At 36.0% G+C, this 19,955-nt stretch overlaps 1 protein-coding gene across 1 annotated transcript; it reads left to right on the top strand.

The window, feature by feature from the left end:
- The first annotated feature begins 2,747 nt into the window (after positions 1–2,747).
- LOC127812881 (protein transport protein SEC16B homolog) lies at positions 2,748–19,028 on the top strand. The gene is made up of 13 exons (XM_052353422.1): positions 2,748–5,022; positions 5,122–5,442; positions 7,180–7,308; positions 7,391–7,513; positions 7,628–7,795; positions 13,556–13,681; positions 13,779–13,913; positions 15,512–15,639; positions 15,713–15,821; positions 15,899–16,216; positions 16,322–16,471; positions 16,612–16,907; positions 18,026–19,028. The coding sequence occupies exons 1-13, from the start codon at positions 3,154–3,156 to the stop codon at positions 18,540–18,542; spliced, it is 4,389 nt and encodes a 1,462-aa protein (XP_052209382.1). The 5' UTR covers positions 2,748–3,153; the 3' UTR covers positions 18,543–19,028.
- The last annotated feature ends 927 nt before the right edge of the window (positions 19,029–19,955 follow it).

Genomic DNA, 19,955 nt, shown 5'->3' with positions numbered 1-19,955 from the left:
ATTACGCATATGTACACGATGAAATTATTGGTCATATATCGCATAAGGTTTGAGAGTATAGATTGACATCGCTGCTCTACTAAGGGTGCACTCATATACCTCGGTCTAGTAAAGAGACTGTAAAAATAGGGAGCAATAGTTGGGTGCGATCGATCTCAAATGAAAGGAAAAGGAAAATGACATTTTGCATATTGCATCTATGCATAAAATATGAATTTTGTACCCTTACTTAGATGATTTATCATCTAACCTGAGTTTTACCCCTTAAATATTCAAATATTCTAGATGGAGATTGTAGCAAAAATGAGAATGAAAGAGGCATAAAATAACACTTAACAAAGTGCATGATGTATTAATTGTATGTTATGTAGCCTATATATTTAAGTTTTGCTAATTTGAATTTTGAACGTTTTAAAGAACAATGATGTATAACCTTAGTATTGGTTAATGTTAAAGTTAAGGTTCGATTTTTAGCTTTCACACGTTTATGGTGATTCTCGATTCTTAGCTTTCGCATTTGATGAAGTGAATCTCATTCGAGATAGATGAATGGAGATTTTAGGATGAATAAGGAATGATACGATTTATCCGTAGTTTTGAATATAACAAATTTATTATCCTCAAATTGTCTTAAGTTATAATACGCTTGAAAAATGGAGAGTTACAACTAGAATTTGTTTTATTATATATATATATATATATGTTTGTACGCATAAAGAAGCAAACAAGTTGATCCGTTTGCGAGCAACTCAATGTTTGGTTAAGCAAAACCTCATTCAAATTCATTCGTTAATATAAACGAGTCGAACGTGAGTTTAACTTTGAAACTTAATTTATAAATGAATAAAATTTGATCTAAGTAAAGTTCACAAAGATATTCAATTGAAGACTTGTGAATATTAATAGGTTTGATTAGAATATCGTAAACATACTTAATTAGAAGTTCGTGAACAATCTCGTTTATAAATACATTAATATATTTATTTATAATTTTATAAATATATTATTTAATATAAAGTTATCAAAGTTTAAGTTATTATAATAATATAATTAAATAAAATATGCTTAAAATTATTATATATATTAATTTAGTCATTTAACATAATATAATGTATTTATATATAATAAAACAAAATAACAAATTATGTTTAAGAAAAATAACAAGTTCTGACAAGATTGAGTCTGAGTTCGGTTCATATGACTCGAGCATGAACTCGAACTGAGTTTTAAAAAGTTTGAAACTAACTTGTAAGACGAGGCTGAGCTCAACGAGGCTGGGCTAGGCTTGATTCAATTAAAACCCTAGAAATTTCTTTGTCTAAATGCAACATTATACCTTAAGGTATCATTGAAATATGTATACACACACATGTATATACATTGATGGTATATTCATATAAGGGCTCATTTGGTCCTATTTTAGTTATACTTTTTACTTTTTTAAGTTTTAAAAAAATTTGAAATAATAAAAATTATGAAAATATGTTTTTACATTTTTCATTTCACCTATTATTATTGTTACCTTTAAACAACCTTAATCGCTAAACTCCAAACATGTTATCAAACAATAAAACGGAATATAAAAACGACTTTATAACTCACTAGATTACAAACAACATATCTTTTTTAAAAGAAAATAAAATTACAAAAACATGTTTTTATATTTTTCATTTCACTTGCTATCATAACGAACTTAGTCGTTAGAATACAAACATGTTAACAACAAAATAATAACATAAAAACAATCTTATAACCCTCTCGATTGAAAATAGATAAATTTTTTCCATGATAAGTATAAATACAATATCAAACAACAAAACAAAACAAAACATGACTATATTCGAAGTCAAATATGTAAACCATAAGTATCATTGAAGGCAAATAATAGAAATATACAAAAAAATAAAGATGAATGATTATAAATAATTGATAAACAAAACAAAAAGTAAATTAGAGTTATCAAATAATATATTACACTTTTATTTTTAAATAAAATAAAATAAAATTAAAAATTAAGAATATAGGATTAAAATGAAAAAAGTTTGATAACTACAATGAAATTGTTCATAAGTTATTAATGGTTTACCTCAAAAGTAATGACTAGTGAATAAGGGAATGCCTTTGACTTGTAGCCACATTGTGTTGGATGAGCCAACAACTTTATTGGTTGTGTAATAAATTCTATTAATTTAATCAAATGTCAAGAATAAAATTAACCGTGAGATAAATATACTCGTATAAATGACAATGAACGGTGAATATGAACTTAATGTGAGAATTTTATTTTAAATATTTTCATCAATTGTTATTGTAATTTGACGAGTTGAGTCAATCCCTTTGTGCACAAACTCTTCAAATATAATTAAATGCTAAGAATTAAAACAGTCATAAAAAAGAATAATGTCAACTAACAATGAAGAGTAAATGTGATCTTAACCCGAGGATATCGAGCTATTTAAGTAATAGATCATATAATATTAAGGGTGTTCTCTTTTTTTTTTTTTTTCACTCATATATTCAAATAGTTTTTGTTTAATGCTTTTAATAAAAGAAGTATTCTGAAGATAGATAGTGCTTTAAATATGAGTAAAGGAAAAGGTTTTATGTACAGTTAACGTAAATTGCAACCGCATGAATAAATAAATATGGAAGCACGCAGCGACACCGCCACCGTAGAGGAGAAATGGCAGAAAGTAATAATAATAATAATAATAAAATATAATAAAATAAAATAATGAATAAAATCAAAAGAAATGGAAATGGTGGGCTGTTGAGCGTTCAGACCTCGGGTGCGAAATCGAGGGCCTGTTGTTTCTTCTCTCTCGGATTGCTTCGGTTGTTGTTCGCTCGATCTGTAAGTTATTCGATTTTCTGTATCGGTGTTATGGTTTTGCCCTCTGTGATGTGTTGAATTCGAGCTTCAGTTTGCAGATTTAGGAGCTTTTGTTTTTTTTGTACCTTTGCGGTTGTGTGATTTTGTAATTTTGGAATTGGAGGGATTGACAAAACCCTAGATCTTGCGTTTTTTGTTCCGGATCTTGGGGTTTTTGGCGCTTCGTATTCGAAATTTGTGGTTTTGGGGCTGAGGACGGACGGGTTCGTTTAGGTTTTGTGGCGTACTGAGTGAGATCAGGGAGGACTAAGGTTCGTTCGATGGCTTCGAATCCTCCATTTCAGGTGGAGGATCAGACGGATGAGGATTTCTTTGACAAATTAGTTGACGACGACGACGAGTTTAAGGCTACTGCGTCGTCCGCAGTTAGTTTTGCCGATGGGAATGATTCAGATGAAGCGAAAGCGTTTGCAAATTTGAGTGCAGGTGAGGTTGCTGCCGGGTCTGAAGATTCCGGCGATGAAGGGCGGAGTAAAGCTAATAAGGGCGAGGATACTCGTGGAAATGTTAATGCTGTCTCGGTAGATGGGCATGTTGAGGAGAGTACTTCAGTGGCGTCTTGCAATTCATTCGCAATGGATGGGCATATTGAAGAGGCTACTTCACTAGTGTCATCCAGTTCTTTTGGGTTTGATAATGTGATTGACTCCAATGACAGGGCAATTGTGACGGAGGGCACTTCAGACTCAACGATTAGCAAAAGGAATGGATCTGTAGATTCAGGTGTTAAGGAGGTGCAATGGACTGCATTTAACACAGATTCAGGTCAGAATGATGGTAGCGGGTTTGGATCGTATTCTGATTTTTTCACTGAAATAGGAGATGGTGCTATTAATCCAACTGTGAAGGTGAATGATAATTATAGCATGGAATCAAAGATTGGATCTGGCGGCGCAGAACTTAAAACTGCTTATGGTGACAACAGTTATGATTATGTGCGTTATCAAGAGAGTCAACCTTATGGTGCCGTCGCTACAGGACAAAATGATACTCAGGATCTAAACGATATTCAACAGTTGGAGAATCTTTATCCAGGATGGAAGTATGATACCGTTACTGGGCAATGGTATCAAGCGGACAGTTATTACACCACAGGGAATGTGCAGGGCAGCTTTGACTCCAATTCTGCCGGTGATTCAGCGGTTTCTGACAGGACCTCACAGGTTTCTTACTCGCAGCATACTGCTCAGTCATTTATGGGTACTGTGTCTGAGTCTGGTGCCAGTGGATGTGTGACTAATTGGAATCAGTCCTCACATGAGAATGGCGTGACCGACAGCTGTAGTAATTGGAATCAGGTACCACAACAGAGCGGTGTCGCTGAAGGTGTTTTTAATTTGAATCAGGTTTCGCAACAGAATGAGTACCCAGCACACATGATTTTTGATCCACAATACCCGGGTTGGTATTATGATACAATTAAGCAAGAATGGCAATCATTGGAGACCTACACCTCTTCTGTTCATTCAGCAGTTCAAGATCATAATCAACTAAGTCAAAATGGATTTGCAGCAAGTGGTACTTTTTCCCAGAATGATGATTCAAAAAAATTTAGTGACTATGGGCAAGTGGAGAATTACAGGTCTCAGGGTTTTGGTGCCCAAAACCAGGATTACAACTGGATTGGCTCTTTCAGTAATCACAATCAGCAGCACTTGAATATGTTGCAATCTGGGAGTGTGTCCAAGAGTGAGGCTGCTGCAGATGTTAGTGGAAACCAGCCATTGGAGAATGATCACGGTTCATATATTTCTGCAAGCACCCATGTCAATCAACATAAATCTTATCATTCCATGGGAATGGCTCCAGCTTATGACACAGCAACTGTGTCTCAAAATGAATTTTCATCTGGTTCTCATGGATTTGTTCATAGTGGGAACTTCAGCCAGCAGGTTGATCAGTCAATTATGCACCAGAATGAGCCAATGTATGTCTCCAAGAATTACCTTGGCAATCAAAATTCCGTAAATTTTCCACAGCAGTTCCCAAGCAGCCAACAACTTGTTCCCACTGCAGGAAGGTCATCTGCAGGCCGCCCTCCACATGCTTTGGTTACATTTGGATTTGGTGGAAAACTCGTTGTGGCAAAAGATAATAGTTCTCTAAGTGTCTCATCCTATGGTAGCCAGGTTTGCTTGTGAACTCTTCTTGCTTAGGTAACGTAAAATTCTATCTTATATTGATGCTTTATTGGAAAGCTAAACATGTTATGCTTGCTTTGTATGAAGGGTCATGTAGGAGGCTCAATCTCTGTTCTCAATTTGATGGAAGTTGTCACTCAGAAATTTGAAGCATCAAGCACAGGTGTGGGCAGTTGTGATTATTTTGACACACTTTGCAGGCAATCTTTTCCTGGTCCCTTGGTTGGAGGGAATGTTGGGAGTAGAGAGGTGAACAAGTGGATTGATGAGAGGATTGCAAGTTGTGAATCTTCTGAGGTAGATTATCGGAAAGTCGAAGTTCTAAGGTTGCTTCTCTCGTTGCTTAAGATAGCTTGTCAGTATTATGGGAAACTTAGATCTCCCTTTGGCACTGACGCTGCTTTGAAGGTAAATTTCTTATTTGAGCCTAAAATTGGGTTTGGGTTTGGGTTTATTAGGACCTAGCTATAACTGGTTACAATCAATTGCTTTCCTGTTATTGCCGAGTTTTTACCGAAATGATTTTCACATGGGCAAGTTCCATAAAGAAATTTTGAGGCAGTTGGATTGTCTATTATAGGTGTGGCAACTTCACCAGGGAACACATGTTCCCAACCCTAATAGAGCAAGTATGGGAGTCCATTAGGTTTAGGATTTGCCATGGAGGTTTTCCAAAAACTTAATGTGGATACGATTCTGGTTTGGGTATGGCATATTTTTTTCCCAAATCAATCAAATTAAATGGATATTTATGAAATTGTAATTGATTTTTGTTAGACTAAAATACTCCTCTTACATAAGACTGAAATTTCTTTCAATCTTAATAATCCCATATTTCCGTCAAGTATCTGACCTAAACTTATACTAAGTTTAGGAGTGAGGTAAAACCACCTACACCTGATCCATTTCCATAATCCATTAGAAGGATGGCAATAGCAATTCAGGGGCTGGAACATTGGTAGTTAGTGGTAAGCATGGCTGATAGCTGCCCTTGCATTTGCTTCTGGGTGACTGCCTTCTTTTTAGGGCACCTCTTTTTTATTTATTTTATTTGTTTTAATTATTTATCTTCTTTACCCCTCTTGCAATATATATGTGTACCCTTGGCATCTTTGGACTTGAAATTTCTTACTTGTGAAATGACACCAAATTTCTTTGAAACTAGCTGAAGACCTTACTATTTTTTAAGTAGAACATATCTGATATTTGGTTCATTACTTGATGCTTTATTAATTTCAATCTGTTAGGAAGTTGCATCCTTAGCTCATATTAGTACAGGTTGCAGTATTTTTTATGACTACTTTTATTAATTTGTTCACCAATAATCAGAAAGTTTTTCCACAGACCTCCTTGTTAGATTGGAAGAAAAATGCGATGAAGATAATAAGGGAAAAGAATTTGAACCCACTTGTTTATGCTCCATAACATCATTTAATCACTCAACTCTTTCTATATTTGCCTTTTTCTTCATTTCTTTTATTATTCTTTTTCTCATTAATGCTATACACATTATCAACTAAGCTGGTCAGTGAGTATCGCGTCATCTTTATAGAAGAAAGTGGCCTAAGGCGCAAGGGCAAGGGGTTGCCCCTGGATGATCCCCTTCCCTCTGTTATCGCCTATGTGATGTACATGGAAAATGGCAAGAGTTATGCTTCCATTAGCTTAGATTGTGTTGTACTTTAGGGGTCACTTTGAGCACTTACTGAGACCAATTTTTTATTATAGAAGTTTATGGTGTTCTTCGAATTAAAGAGCCCTTGCCTTTTCTTGTAATTGCTGTATTCATTAAAAGCTGTTTCTATGTCAGGTAATATTTTGTTTAGCATTTTTTTGAATTTGGTGGCTCTTGTGAGGAGGGTGGATGAAATGTAAGAAGCCTATAGCAAAAGAGGTTGAGGAAGACCAAGAAAAACTTTGTGGCAAACTCTAGGCATGATATGAGTTATAAGGGCCTTACAGAAAATATTTCCATTAATAGAGAAAATTGGCAAGTTAAAATTCATTTACCTGATCCCACTTAATGAGGTTAATGCTTGATGTGTTGTTGTTGTTATTATTGTTTTTGACTTTGATCTGACCCGCCTAGTTGGGTTAAGGCATGTGATTGTCATTATATTCTTTTGACTTTGGTATTTGTAATAGGAAAGTGGTGTTCCAGAGTCAGCGGTTGCTAAGCTTTTTGCGTCTGTAAAAAGGAATAGCGGGCAGTTCAGTAACTATGGTGCTCTTGCCCCCTGCCTGCAGCAGTTGCCATCTGAAGGACAAATGCAGGTATTCCATGTTGCATATTATGACCCTTTACTCTTATCAGTTTATTATTCTGGGCATTAACGGTTGTTGAGTTATCTTTTAGGCAACTGCTGCTGAGGTACAAGCTCTCTTGGTTTCTGGTAGAAAGAAAGAGGCTTTACATAGTGCAAGTGAGGGCCAGCTGTGGGGACCTGCACTTGTTCTTGCTGCTCAACTTGGTGACCAGGTTTTTGTCACTGTTTCTTTGTCCTTTTCATGCTTGCCAGTAGTTTTGTCAGTATAATGATGATTTTCGGATCTCTGATGCATCTATTTCTCTCTTGTGGGTGTTCTATTGCAGTTTTACGCTGATACTGTAAAGAAAATGGCACTTCACCAGCTAGTAGCAGGCTCACCTTTACGGACTTTATGCCTGCTAATCGCAGGTCAACCAGCAGAGGTGTTTTCTGCTGACACATCTAATAGCAGCATTCCTGGTGCCATGAATACGTCTCCCCAGCTTGCACAGGTATAATATGTTGTGAAATTTTAATTGTTTCATAATTTGAGTCATACTCATTTGCTTAAAATTTACAATAGAAGGTCCTCATTTATATTGTTTGAAAGAAAAAGTGAAATAATCTTTGGAATCAATCTTGTCATCCCCCCAAAAATAATGGTCATGATGATTGTGGCTTGCTTGTCACTAGGGTCAACTTGAAAATATACTTAACTATAGTTCAATTTAGCTCACCATCAGGACAAATATCTTGCTTGTAAGTAAATGGAGTTGACTGATAAGTGTTGCAGGATAAAACAACGAGTCTTTCAGTTTTATTAGGATATAGATCCTGCTTGTAGATAAATGGACCTGACTGGCAAGTCATTCAGTTAAACATATCATTAGGACATATATCCTGCTTGTAGGCAAATGAAACCAACTTCGGCAACTCATTAGTTTAACGTATCAGTAGTACATACACCCTGCTTGTAGGTAAACGAATCAAAGCTGACTCTTTAAGTGTTACGAAGATAACAACAATAGCAACAATCATAAGCCCTGATCCCTTTGATCATTACAAGATAATTTTAAAATATTTGAATCTGCATTAAAGTTGTCCATACCTACAAAGTGTTGGGCCCATCAAGAATCAACCGGCTTCTTCCATGTAGACAAATTTACTAGATTTAATGTTATCATCCGTGGACTTGAAAAATGTAAAAAAGGTCTAATGTCAAGAGACTTTGTGAATAGATAGTAGACACTATGACGGGAATGACACAAGCTAACGCAGGAGTTTTGACATGAGAAAAGCTTTCTTCAGAAGCCATGTATAAGAAAGTCAGATCATACATAAATAGTTTTAAAGGATGTCCCCAATGCATGAATCTCCTTACCTTGTGAGGTTGGGAGAGGGTTACTTTTGTTAGCAACCTTACTCTTAGTCTTGCCAATCCCAAAGCAGCAACCTTACTATTGGTAACAATGCTCAAAATCGTTTTACATGAGGTGTGATATTTACTAATGAATAAGTTTTTTTTGATAAAAATATAAAATGGACAAGTTCCACGCAAGAGTGCTCTAACCATAGCGAAATTCAAGAATGAACTGATGTACATAAAAAGCTGAAGGTCAGAAGCAACCTTGGACTTTAATTGTCTATTGTTGGCCTCACTAATGTATAGATTAATCCATGTGTATTGGTCCCATGGTATTAACATGCTTCTGGTACTAGGGTCAAACCAAGGTGCAGCACTGCTAACATCTCTTGTTCACTACAATATTCTATGACAAACCCTCCTTAGAAAGCAAGCTCCATATCAAAATCGTACCTCCAAATCAAATCCATAGTTCAAATATATTAAGAATATCCCAAACATCTATAGCGTATCAAATTCCAACAAATCTTCAACCTGCAAAGTATTGAAATTTCCCCATGTCTGAATGACATATTTAGTCTTGAAGTCCAATGATCAGAATTTGCCCAGTATGATTTTCAACAATGCAAGGTTCCATAATATAATCCTAGGTCTAAGTTTATATAGTATATGTTTGTAATTTAATCCATATGTAAAACTTGATTCTCTTATGATATGGAAATGAGGTAAGGTGTTTTGTATCAACAATATATAAAAATACATGCATGAATATAATTGAAAACCTAAAAACATGTTCTAATGGGGCATTATCTACTTACAGTAATGTGCTCAATTTTGTGTGTATGGATCCCCAAGGAGAAGCTTGCAAGGAATCTGAGAGATCCAAACAAGAAGTTCATACATTAACTAAGGGAATCATTAGTCTAACTCAACACTAACACTAATACTAAAATCCTCAATTCGAACCTGAACAAACAAAGCAGGGGAACACCCTAAGGAGAAGTACTCAAATGAATAATCCTTATCAGCAAGTCTTGCAACTGGCTCTTAAACTACTTCAATTTTGCCTGTCATGTATGCAATAGGGAGTTATGGATGAGGGATGACTGTCAAGGAATTTGCCAATGCAAAATTAATCTCTCTCTCAGGGGGAATTCATCTAGAAACACCAGAAAATTTCCTAATACTCCAAGGTTGTTGCTTGCAAGTGAGTATCTCTAATTACTACTAAATACCTTTAACATCCTTTCCTTAATCATTCTCTAGCACCCAAAGGAGAGATCAATTTTCAGTGTGCTGTACTATAATCACTTTGAATTAGAAATAATGACTTTTTGGGAATATTAAACATATCAGTTTTAATGTGGCAATCATGAATGGGGTGGCAAGAAGCCTGCCAACTGTTGTTTAAAATCATGTCAAAGTAATACTATATCCAACCCCATCTCCTACTAGCCTCATAAATTTTTTAAGATTTATATCCATACTTAACAAGCAAAGACTCCCTAATAGGTGTAATTACCAAAAAATTCTGATCTAACTATATAGTTTCTCTAGAATCTCTAATGTAACACATGAATGTGTTGAACTCAGATTAACTAACGTGTGCATTGAAGGAGTAAGCCAAGACGTCACCACAACATTGGAAGTATGGGTATCCTATTGAGTAAGGGCCTGTTTGGTATTGCTGTTCTTTTGAAGCACAACAGCAGTGTTTGGTAAAGTGTTGTGCTTTTGAAGAACAGCTGCTTTTAAGTGAAAGCAGGTCCCCCCCCCCCCCAAAAAAAAAAAAAAAAAAAAAAACACAAATTTGTGGGAGCCATCACTTTTAAGGATTGTATTACAATTTTGCCCACAATCTTTTAACATATTTTCGGGTAAATAAAAAGTCATTTCAAGGTTTATCTTTCTTCCAACAATCTTCTTCTCATTTTCTAATCTCTGCAAATCTCTCATAAGCTGCCAGCCAGGTATGTTTTTTTCCTTCTGTTCTTGTTTGCTTTTTGACCTTTCTGGTAAGTGTCCAGATGTAAAACTATGATATTAGAAACAAGTATCATAACATGCAATTTTTTATATATTGATATAAAATAAAATATTAAAGAAATAGGCATATAATTTTTTGGATTTTGATATGCAACATTTTTTGCTTAAAGATATTTTACTTATAAATATTTTTTGTTAAAACAAATAGAGCCTTAGTTTAAAATATTTGTTTAAATGCTTAGTGAATACTAGTGTCCTTTTTTGTCATTTTGTATATCTACAGCACAAACAGCAAATTAACCAAGCACTTGTTACGTGCTTTTAGCATTAATAAATACAGCAGTACACTCAGTTACCAAAAGCTACTTTTATTAACACTGATTTCACACCACGGCACAGCAGCACCAAACAGGCCCTAAAGGTGTAGACGTGCCTGGCTCCTGCATGCCGACTCTGTTCTCTCAGTACCCCTACCTGTCTTGGCATCTATTTTCCTTATGGGCTGGGTTATAATAGGGATAGATAGTAATGTTGTTTGTATTGATTCCTGATTAGAATCTCAGTATAACTGAGGATGATCTTTTATTGTTCGACTAAGCTTATTCATATTGAAAACAAGTACAAGTCTCCTTGTAATGCTGTCTAGAAAGCAGTTTCGTACAAGTATGACATTTTGACAAATTATACTGCCTTGAGCTCTGCTGGACAAGGCACTGCTGGCCCGCTTGTAAAGAATTCCTGTGATTTGGTCCATGTCAAAGTATTGACAGTGGATTGTCCAGTGGATCCCAACCCTTGCTATGAGATTTGTTGGCATGTTGAATTCCAGGTCCTCAAACTCCATTGATCTTAGCTTTCTTGTCCTACTCATGGCCAACGTGGCTCAGCATTCCCATCATCTCTAGCAGCCATACGCAGTTCACTGCAGCAACATAGGTCCCAAAGGACTATGGTGGCAGTGGCACAGCTCTACTTATATATCATTTAACCTTCATTTGCTTAGTGACAAAGTGTAGAGCATAATGGGAGAGCTATCTAAAATGGACACTATACTGGAATATATTTATAGTAGGAGTCTAAACTAGAGTTTCACACTTTCTAGCCATCCTATATTTTGTGCTTCTGGAAAGAAAGTCTGCTGGAAAGGAAGTGCTAAACTCATCCCAAGCTAATAGATGTAAGGTTGCTATAAATCTGACTAATCTACCGTGTCTAACACAACCTCTAGGCACATGGACTGGAGGCCTAGGTATCATTGATTGTTGGCCGACAATTGTAAACCAATTCAACTTGTGTTGGCCATCATTGCACATGGGATTAGCAACACCCTGGCTAACTAGGGTTGAACCAAGGTGCACTAAGGCTAACATATGTTAGCTACAGTATTCTGACAAAGCCTCCTTCCAAAATCAAGTTTCATTTCAAAACTAGATCTCAAATCCATACTTTAGATGTACTAAGAATATTCCAAACCACATTATAGTGTATGAAATTCTAATACATGTTCAAAGTTTAAAAAGGGTTTTCCTAGTGCACAAAGCTTCCTTCTTCCAGAGGGCTGGGGTAAGGTTTTGTATACAAACTTACCCCTGATTTTCAAAGAAATTCTTTCTACAACTTGAATGCAGAACCTTTCATTCACAAAGGAACAACCTTACCACTGCTATCTGGGCTTGCCCTCAATAAATCTTCAAGGTATAAAGTGTCAAAACTTATGTTGGCTCAAATCATAGTCATAAATTAGAACAGCAAAATTTATTTAGTATCATTTGCGACATATACAAGTAATTCAAGGATCCATTAAGTTCTATAGCTATAACCCAAGGGGATAAGTAGAAGTGATTGGCCCAGGAGTACCTATAAAAACATAATAATTAAGATAAGTTTGTATGCAATATTATATAATTTAATCAAAATTTAAAACTTAGTTCCATCATGATATGGAAATGAAGCTAATGTACTTCACATTGACAATATATAAAAATATATGCATGAGGATAATTTGAAAACTGAGAAAATGCCATAATGGATATTATCAACTCAAAACAGAGTGTATCCAATATTGTGCATTCAAGCAGAACCTGAGAAGTGGAGTTCTTCAGAAATTTAAGGCATCCAAAATCATGAGAAACACATAATTTAACTAAGGGAATCATAGGTCAAATTCAACAAAAGTACAATACCAAATTCCCAAAGCAAACCTAAACTTACAACATTTCTTTTTAACCCGACACAATTTATATGGAGTAACCACCTAACATGATTATGAGGCCTCAACACTACCTGAGTGAGCAACAAGGATGGCATTCATTAGGTTTCTAGAGATTGGGTTGAATCTGTGTTGCTTAGAATTGAGTTGTTTTTTCTGTTCACCTTCTTTCTTGGCAAGCTGCATCAAAGAAAGAAGTGGAAACCTTGCCCCCGGGTGGGGGGGGGGGGGGGGGGGTGAGGTTGGCATGGAATAGAGAGAAAAGGAGGTTTACCTGCAGTTGACTGGGGCCAATTGACAGCTTCTCAGCTCTCTCTCTCTCTCTCATGTGATGTGACCCTCCCTTAGAGAAAGCAGATGGTCCCCCTTTCTAAGACAGGGCTGCCCAGCCCAACCCTTTGGTTCGCTTCCTTATCCCCTTAGAATAATGATTTGAGTATCCCATTAAGCTGGGCTTGAAATAGGCTGTTTTTTAAAGAATATATATTTTTTTTCTTGTAATTATTGTTGCTACTTTGTCTCAACAAATTTACAACTTTTTTAGAATATTTTTATAGTTTTTTTAGTCTTTTACAAATCTTATCCAGTGTCCTGATCATTGTAGCATATGTGATAGATCTCTGCCTCTTTGTATGTTCTTATTGTGTATTTGTTTAATGTCTCTGTCTCAGCAAATTGGAAACTTATTTTTTCCTTTTGTGATGTTAACTTCAGTATGGCGCAAACTTTATGCTAGATGATTGGGAAGAGAATTTGGCAGTAATAACTGCTAACAGAACAAAAGATGACGAACTTGTGCTTACTCATCTTGGAGATTGCTTGTGGAAAGATAGAAGTGAAGTATGCCTTCTATGAAAAACCCTTTTAAGACTTCTTCTCATTCTTTGTAGGAGTATTCTAACTAGTCATGTGGTATGATGTGAAAATTATGATCCAGATATTTGCTGCACACATTTGCTACTTAGTTGCAGAGGCAAACTTTGAGCCTTATTCGGACAGTGCAAGATTGTGTCTTGTTGGTGCAGATCACTGGAAATTCCCCCGAACATATGCTAGTCCAGATGCTATTCAGGTGGCACTTCACTCCTGTTGTCTGTTCAAGTGTTTTCTTTTTTCAGAAAGATTGAGAAACATTGATTACATCTTTTAACCTGTCATACATGTTTCTGTACTTCTCCATTCTTCAAGTTTGACAAGTATTTCTAGTCTTCTAGATGAGACCTGTTTTTGTTTGACCACTGTTGATTGTTAAAATGGATGATTTTGGGGGCCACGTGGTCATATTCCAGTATTGTCCTTGATTCATGCCACAGTTATGGAAATCCTTTATTAAAGCATCTGTAAATTATGTGATTCTGTAAACTGACTTCATTGGCTTGTTGGTTAATGGAACAGAATTTACCCTTGTCCTCTTTGTCCCCTGCTCACTTCCCCTTGTTAGTTACATGTTGGGAAATCCTTGGGCATTTTTTGCCTTTTCTTCAATTGGTAGACCTTCAATCTATTCATCTTGTTTTCTTGCAATAGGATTGGTTGGAAATGGCATATGATGTGACCTGATAGTTCATACCCCTAGGCCTTAACATGAAGCATGATTGTGTGGGACCAATTCATCTGAATGTATGACATGATTACCATTACCATTTGATATATACTGTGGCTTTCATTGTTCATATTGACTATAGGTCAACTTGTTTGTATCTTGGCACTAGCCTTGTTTAAGAGATCAGATGAACGTATGCTGATAGGTTCATTAAACATTTTACTTATTGATTAATATATAAATAAAGGAGTTTCACTAACCTTCTTTTTGTTGGTGGGTGTTAGAAACCGAGTTCATGCTCTTAACTTTTCATGTAACTATAACAGAATGTTTTGACACTTGGTACTAATTCTGGTACATCTTTTACTTGAAATGAATCATGCTCCTAACATTTAGTGTAACTATATCAGAATGTGTGGTCCTAACCCCCCCTCAACCCCCCCCCCCCCCCCCCCCCCCCCTTTTCTTTCTACTTCCCTTCTCTTTCCCTTACTTTTTTCTTTGCTCACTCTTTTCTGAGTGTTGAGCTTGACTGATTGTTTGCAAGTAATTTATGAGAAGGGTTAGCTATAAAAATTAGCTTAAAACAATATCATCTAGTTGGAATGAGAAATTAGATCGTTCATATGAGAAGTGAGCTCACAAGTTTAGGAAAAGCTCATTAGTTACTAAGTGGCATTTACTTGATAATTACTTGATAATTGGGGTTTTATCGATGCCTTCACACTTTCTTTTTTCTTTTATTTTCCTGTTCACTTTTGCTACAAATTATATCTATATAGTTAAATATTTGTTTGCATTCTGCAACTTTTGGCACTTTGTATGGCAAGTCTTTTAAATCTGGCAGGATTGCATAGTGTTTTGTGCCACTTGTTAAGCCTTTGATAAGCTAAAAGGGTGTGCGATGTTTAACAATTTTCTTGTTTACTGATCGTGATGATCCATCATGCGTCATAATCCGTCATGTGCTGCTTTTATTGAAAGGGAAATCTATTAATAAGCAAATTTGACAGTAGCTACTCTGATTCAGAATTTCCTGCCAATCTCTCTCTCTCTCTCTCTCTCTCTCTCTCTCTGTCTTTTAATGAAGAAATCTTATTTATATGATCTATTGGGTTTTTTGACAGAGGACAGAATTATTTGAATATTCTAAGGTGCTTGGGAACCCTCAGTTTACCCTGCTTCCATTTCAGCCATATAAGCTTATATATGCACACATGCTTGCAGAAGTGGGAAAAGTGACAGAATCACTTAAGTATGTACACAAGGACTATAATTTGAATGTTTTGTTTAGCTTTTGGTCTCTTAGCATCATGAATTTAATTCAGGTACTGTCAAGCAGTATATAAATCTCTAAAAACTGGCCGTGCACCTGAAGTGGATACATGGAGACAATTAGTGTCATCACTTGAGGAAAGAATACGAACTCACCAACAGGTATCTGTCTATCTCTTGCTTGGTATTTAATTGATACAAATACATTTTCTGATTCTTGAATCTGGACTTCATGTTAGGGTGGATACTCCACAAACTTGGCTGCAGGAAAACTAGTGGGTAAATTGCTCAACCTTTTTGACAGTACAGCTCATCGTGTTGTTGGCGGTCTACCTCCACCTGTACCATCAGCATCACATAGCAATATACAGCCTAATGTACATCATTATGAAACCATGGTGCCTAGAGTATCAACTAGCCAATCAACCATGGCAATGTCATCACTAATGCCTTCAGCATCAGTGGAACCCATAAATGAATTGACAGGTGATGGCAGTAGAATGACAATTCATACTAGAAGCATTTCAGAGCCAGATTTTGGAAGAACTCCACGACAGGTTGCAATTTCTATATCAGAATATTGCTTATAAGTTTCTTGATGTGTTCTTGGATATTCTTTGGAAACAAATATATGATGTATTCCCAACTTGATGCAAGATCAGGTAGATTCATCAAAAGAAACAACCTCATCCAGTACAAGTGGCAAAGCATCAGCCTCAGGGCCCCCATCACGGTTTGGTCGATTCAGTTTTGGTTCACAGCTCTTGCAGAAGACTGTTGGGTTAGTCTTAAAGCCCCGTCAGGATCGTCAGGTAGTCTCTTGAGTTGTTTTTCTTTGCTTGTGGTTTCTTTGTTTGCTGAGTTCTTGTTGTATCTAATCTAATGCTTGGTAACTCAATGAATATTTCATTTCATTCTCCTTCATCACCTCTTTCATTCAATTGTTTTGAAGGCAAAGTTGGGTGAAAAGAATAAATTTTATTATGATGAAAATCTCAAGAGATGGGTAGAGGAAGGGGCTGAACCTCCTGCTGAAGAAACTGCATTGCCACCTCCACCTACATCTGCAGCACTCCAAAATGGAATGTCAGATTACAACTTGAAAAGTGCATTGAAAAGTGAAAATTCGCCCAGTAATGGAAGCCCAGAATTTACAAGCCCTACAATGGAAAGAAGTTCAGGAATTCCTCCCATTCCAACTGTGCAAAATCAATTTTCAGCCCGTGGAAGGACAGGTGTCCGGTCAAGGTAACTTTATCAGCATTCTCTTGCTAGTCACTTCAAAACTGCATTAGAAAGTTTGCACGTGTGTATCAATCCACAAAAAAAGTATGTTATGAAAGTATATGCATAGGCTCTGTTCTAGTATTAGTTCCATGAAAGATATTCATTGGGTATAGAAAGAGGTAGCAGCAAAAATTGTTGGATGTTCATATCATGTAAACCAATGGAAAATGGATCTAGATTCTGGCTAGCTTGTAATCCTTGCAAGCTAGCATGATATCCTACTGATAGGGTGTGGTCAAGTTTATGGAGTTTAAATATTTCAGTTGTCTTCAGTTTTGGCAGCAGTGTTCATAGTTAGTTGATCTCCTGCTTATCTGAGCTTGTGCTATATGTGTGAATTCCACTCTTCTAAGCTTTGAATGTTAGTATATGTTGGATTAGTATTTCAGAGTCAGGTTGACCATATTAATTTTCCACTAAAGATTCCAAAAGCAAAGCAGTGACTTGGTCCCAATATATGGGAAAAGTCCCCGTAGAATATATCTATGCGACAATTTTGCTATGATTGATGTTAGTATTTAGCTGTATGGTTTTCGTTTCCATCAAATGTGTTCAAGGTGACCTGTCATATAACTTTGAAACCACACCACGTGGCCCAGTATTTGCAAGGTTCTTTTCTTGTTTTGAGAAATGATTGTTTCATAAAGGTTCTTCCTGTGCAGTCACGTTTGGCAGAAACTATGTACAAGATGGAAGTTACATTATGATTAAAAAGAGTTGATATGAGGAGAAAAATATATAAGATTTGGTTCCTAGTGCTCTGCCTTGGTAGCTTAGTGGCAAGAGTTGCTGAATAACTCTTTGAGTTTCTTGAGGAGGGCATCAGTTTCCTGACCTGGACCAGTACTTGTAAAGTTTTCAAGTTAAGAAATAATTGTTTCATACAGGATCTTCTAGTGTAGTTACTTTGGCAGAAACTATGAATAGGTGAACTTATGATTACAAATGAGTTAATAGGTAGTAGAACAAAAATGTGTGGGATTTACTGCCTTATGATGGTAGGCTTAATAGCAAAATAGCTGAATATCCTGTTTGGGTAGTAAAGTTGGTGACAAATTTTTGAATGGGTTTTGTGGCAGGTATGTTGACACATTCAACAAAGGTGGTGGCAATCCAACGAATTTGTTCCAGTCCCCTCCAGTTCCTTCCGTTAAACCTGCTAGTGGTGCCAATCCAAAATTTTTTGTTCCAACGCCAGTAACCACAAGTGAACAAAATTTTGATCCTATGGCAGCTAGTGTGAAGGAACCTGCTGCAATTAATCAAAATCTCTCTTCTCTGAATAACTGGACCGATTCTCCTGCACCTTTGTCATCAACACCTGCCATGCTTAGGTTTCCGAGCGTGGACAACATCTCAAACAATGAGACAATGGTCAAAGGCAGTGGCTCCCTTTCAGCTCATTCTCGACGAACAGCCTCATGGAGCGGCAGCTTTATTCCTGAGCATAAGGCTCCACAGAAGACCAACCTAAGACCCCTTGGTGAAGTACTTGGAATGTCCCCATCGTCATCTATGCCCAGTGAAACTTCTTCTCTGCCCCTACCATCCAGGGGTGGCAGTTTTGGGGATGACCTTCATGAAGTAGAACTTTGAGGGCATAGGAATATACACAAGAAATCTGTTGCTTGCGATCACTAATACAGTGCTCGGCCAAATCTGCAGTGTGATCTCCCGATGCGAGAAGATGGTCGTAGTTGCAGAGTAGAAGGGACAGAGATGTTTTTAATTTTTTTTCTTTTCTTTTCTTCCCCGCCCCCGTTTTTGCCGTCAGGTTATAAATGTGCGCTTATTCAATGATGTTTTACTACTGTACTTAGGAGTAGGTTTTTGTTTATTCAACAGGGAGTTGACACCGTTTACTGCTTGCTGTAAGGAGCTGGTGTTTAAAGTATAAAGCAGCAAAAGCGTGCAGTGCAGATGCCCTATCGTGTACAGTTCATTTTTTCATTTATTGAGCAAAGAAATGCCCCTTCAAGACATCATATATCAAGACATCATACACACATACACAGGACTTTTGACTCTTTACTGTTTACTGCCTTTGGGAGAAATGATGATATTTTAGCTTCCATTCTTTTCTATTGCATCCAGATTCGATTTTAACCTTCTTGCAGGGTTGGAGATATGTATGTAGTAGGACTGACTAGCCATCGCATGCAGAAGTTGTTGCAGTGTGTTTGGGAAGGGAAGGGGATGGAATAAATGGAAATGGGTGGTTAAGGGCTCATCTTGTTACTGTGCATGCATAAAATCCAATTCTATTTTTATTTATCTGTGTATTATAAGGGAATTGTTGTTATTTTTCATTCCATCTATATAACTAACCATATTCATAGCTCTCTCTAAATAAGAACAAATTATTTCATTAGGAAAAGACAATTATATTTTATAATTCTATTTCACTCTTTTCAATTATATTTATTTTCATTCCATTAGAAACTTTGCCATGAAATTTTTATATTTTTATGCCCTTGATGTTCATGATTTGTACCCAACTTCGTAAAGGTTTTTATATCTTATGAAAAAACAAGATCAGTGAATGATTGATAATTATTAGCACTTTTTCAGGAGATTTGATTAATATTTTATGATAAACATAAAGTTATAAAATTCAATTTTTTTATACCTTTTAGTGTCAATATTTACAGTTTTTTTATAAACCAAAATAAAATGTGCACTTAATATGATCCTTTGGAGGAGAAAATTTGTTACAAGTATGAAATTAGATAACTTTTAGCTAACTTTAACAGATGAATTAATTTTGATAATGATATTTAATTTTACAAAATTTTAAATAAATAGTCGTGAAATTCTTATTTTGAAGTTAAATATCAAAACTATCGACTGAGTAATGTTACATATCAACTCATTATTGTATTATTTCCTAAACAAAATTTTTAACAGTTAAAAATTGTTGACTATTGGGTTTACATGTTCTTGATTGTTTGTCGTCGATCAATACTGCATTATTTCCAATTGAAAGTTTTAGGAATTGTTGATCGGATT

Source organism: Diospyros lotus, chromosome 11, assembly GCF_014633365.1.
Source record: "Diospyros lotus cultivar Yz01 chromosome 11, ASM1463336v1, whole genome shotgun sequence".
Classification (NCBI taxonomy): domain Eukaryota; kingdom Viridiplantae; phylum Streptophyta; class Magnoliopsida; order Ericales; family Ebenaceae; genus Diospyros; species Diospyros lotus.
The sequence above is the reverse complement of the archived record's forward strand: the minus strand, read 5'-3'. Positions and strand labels throughout refer to the sequence as shown.

What these genes read in the sequence shown, in the direction of transcription:
- LOC127812881 (XM_052353422.1), top strand. Translation starts at nt 3,154, where the DNA reads ATGGCTTCGAATCCTCCATTTCAGGTGGAGGATCAGACGGATGAGGAT. An exon ending in CGTCTCCCCAGCTTGCACAG is followed by an intron (nt 7,796 to 13,555) that starts GTATAATATGTT and finishes TGTTAACTTCAG; the next exon opens with TATGGCGCAAACTTTATGCT. An exon ending in AGCCCCGTCAGGATCGTCAG is followed by an intron (nt 16,472 to 16,611) that starts GTAGTCTCTTGA and finishes ATTGTTTTGAAG; the next exon opens with GCAAAGTTGGGTGAAAAGAA.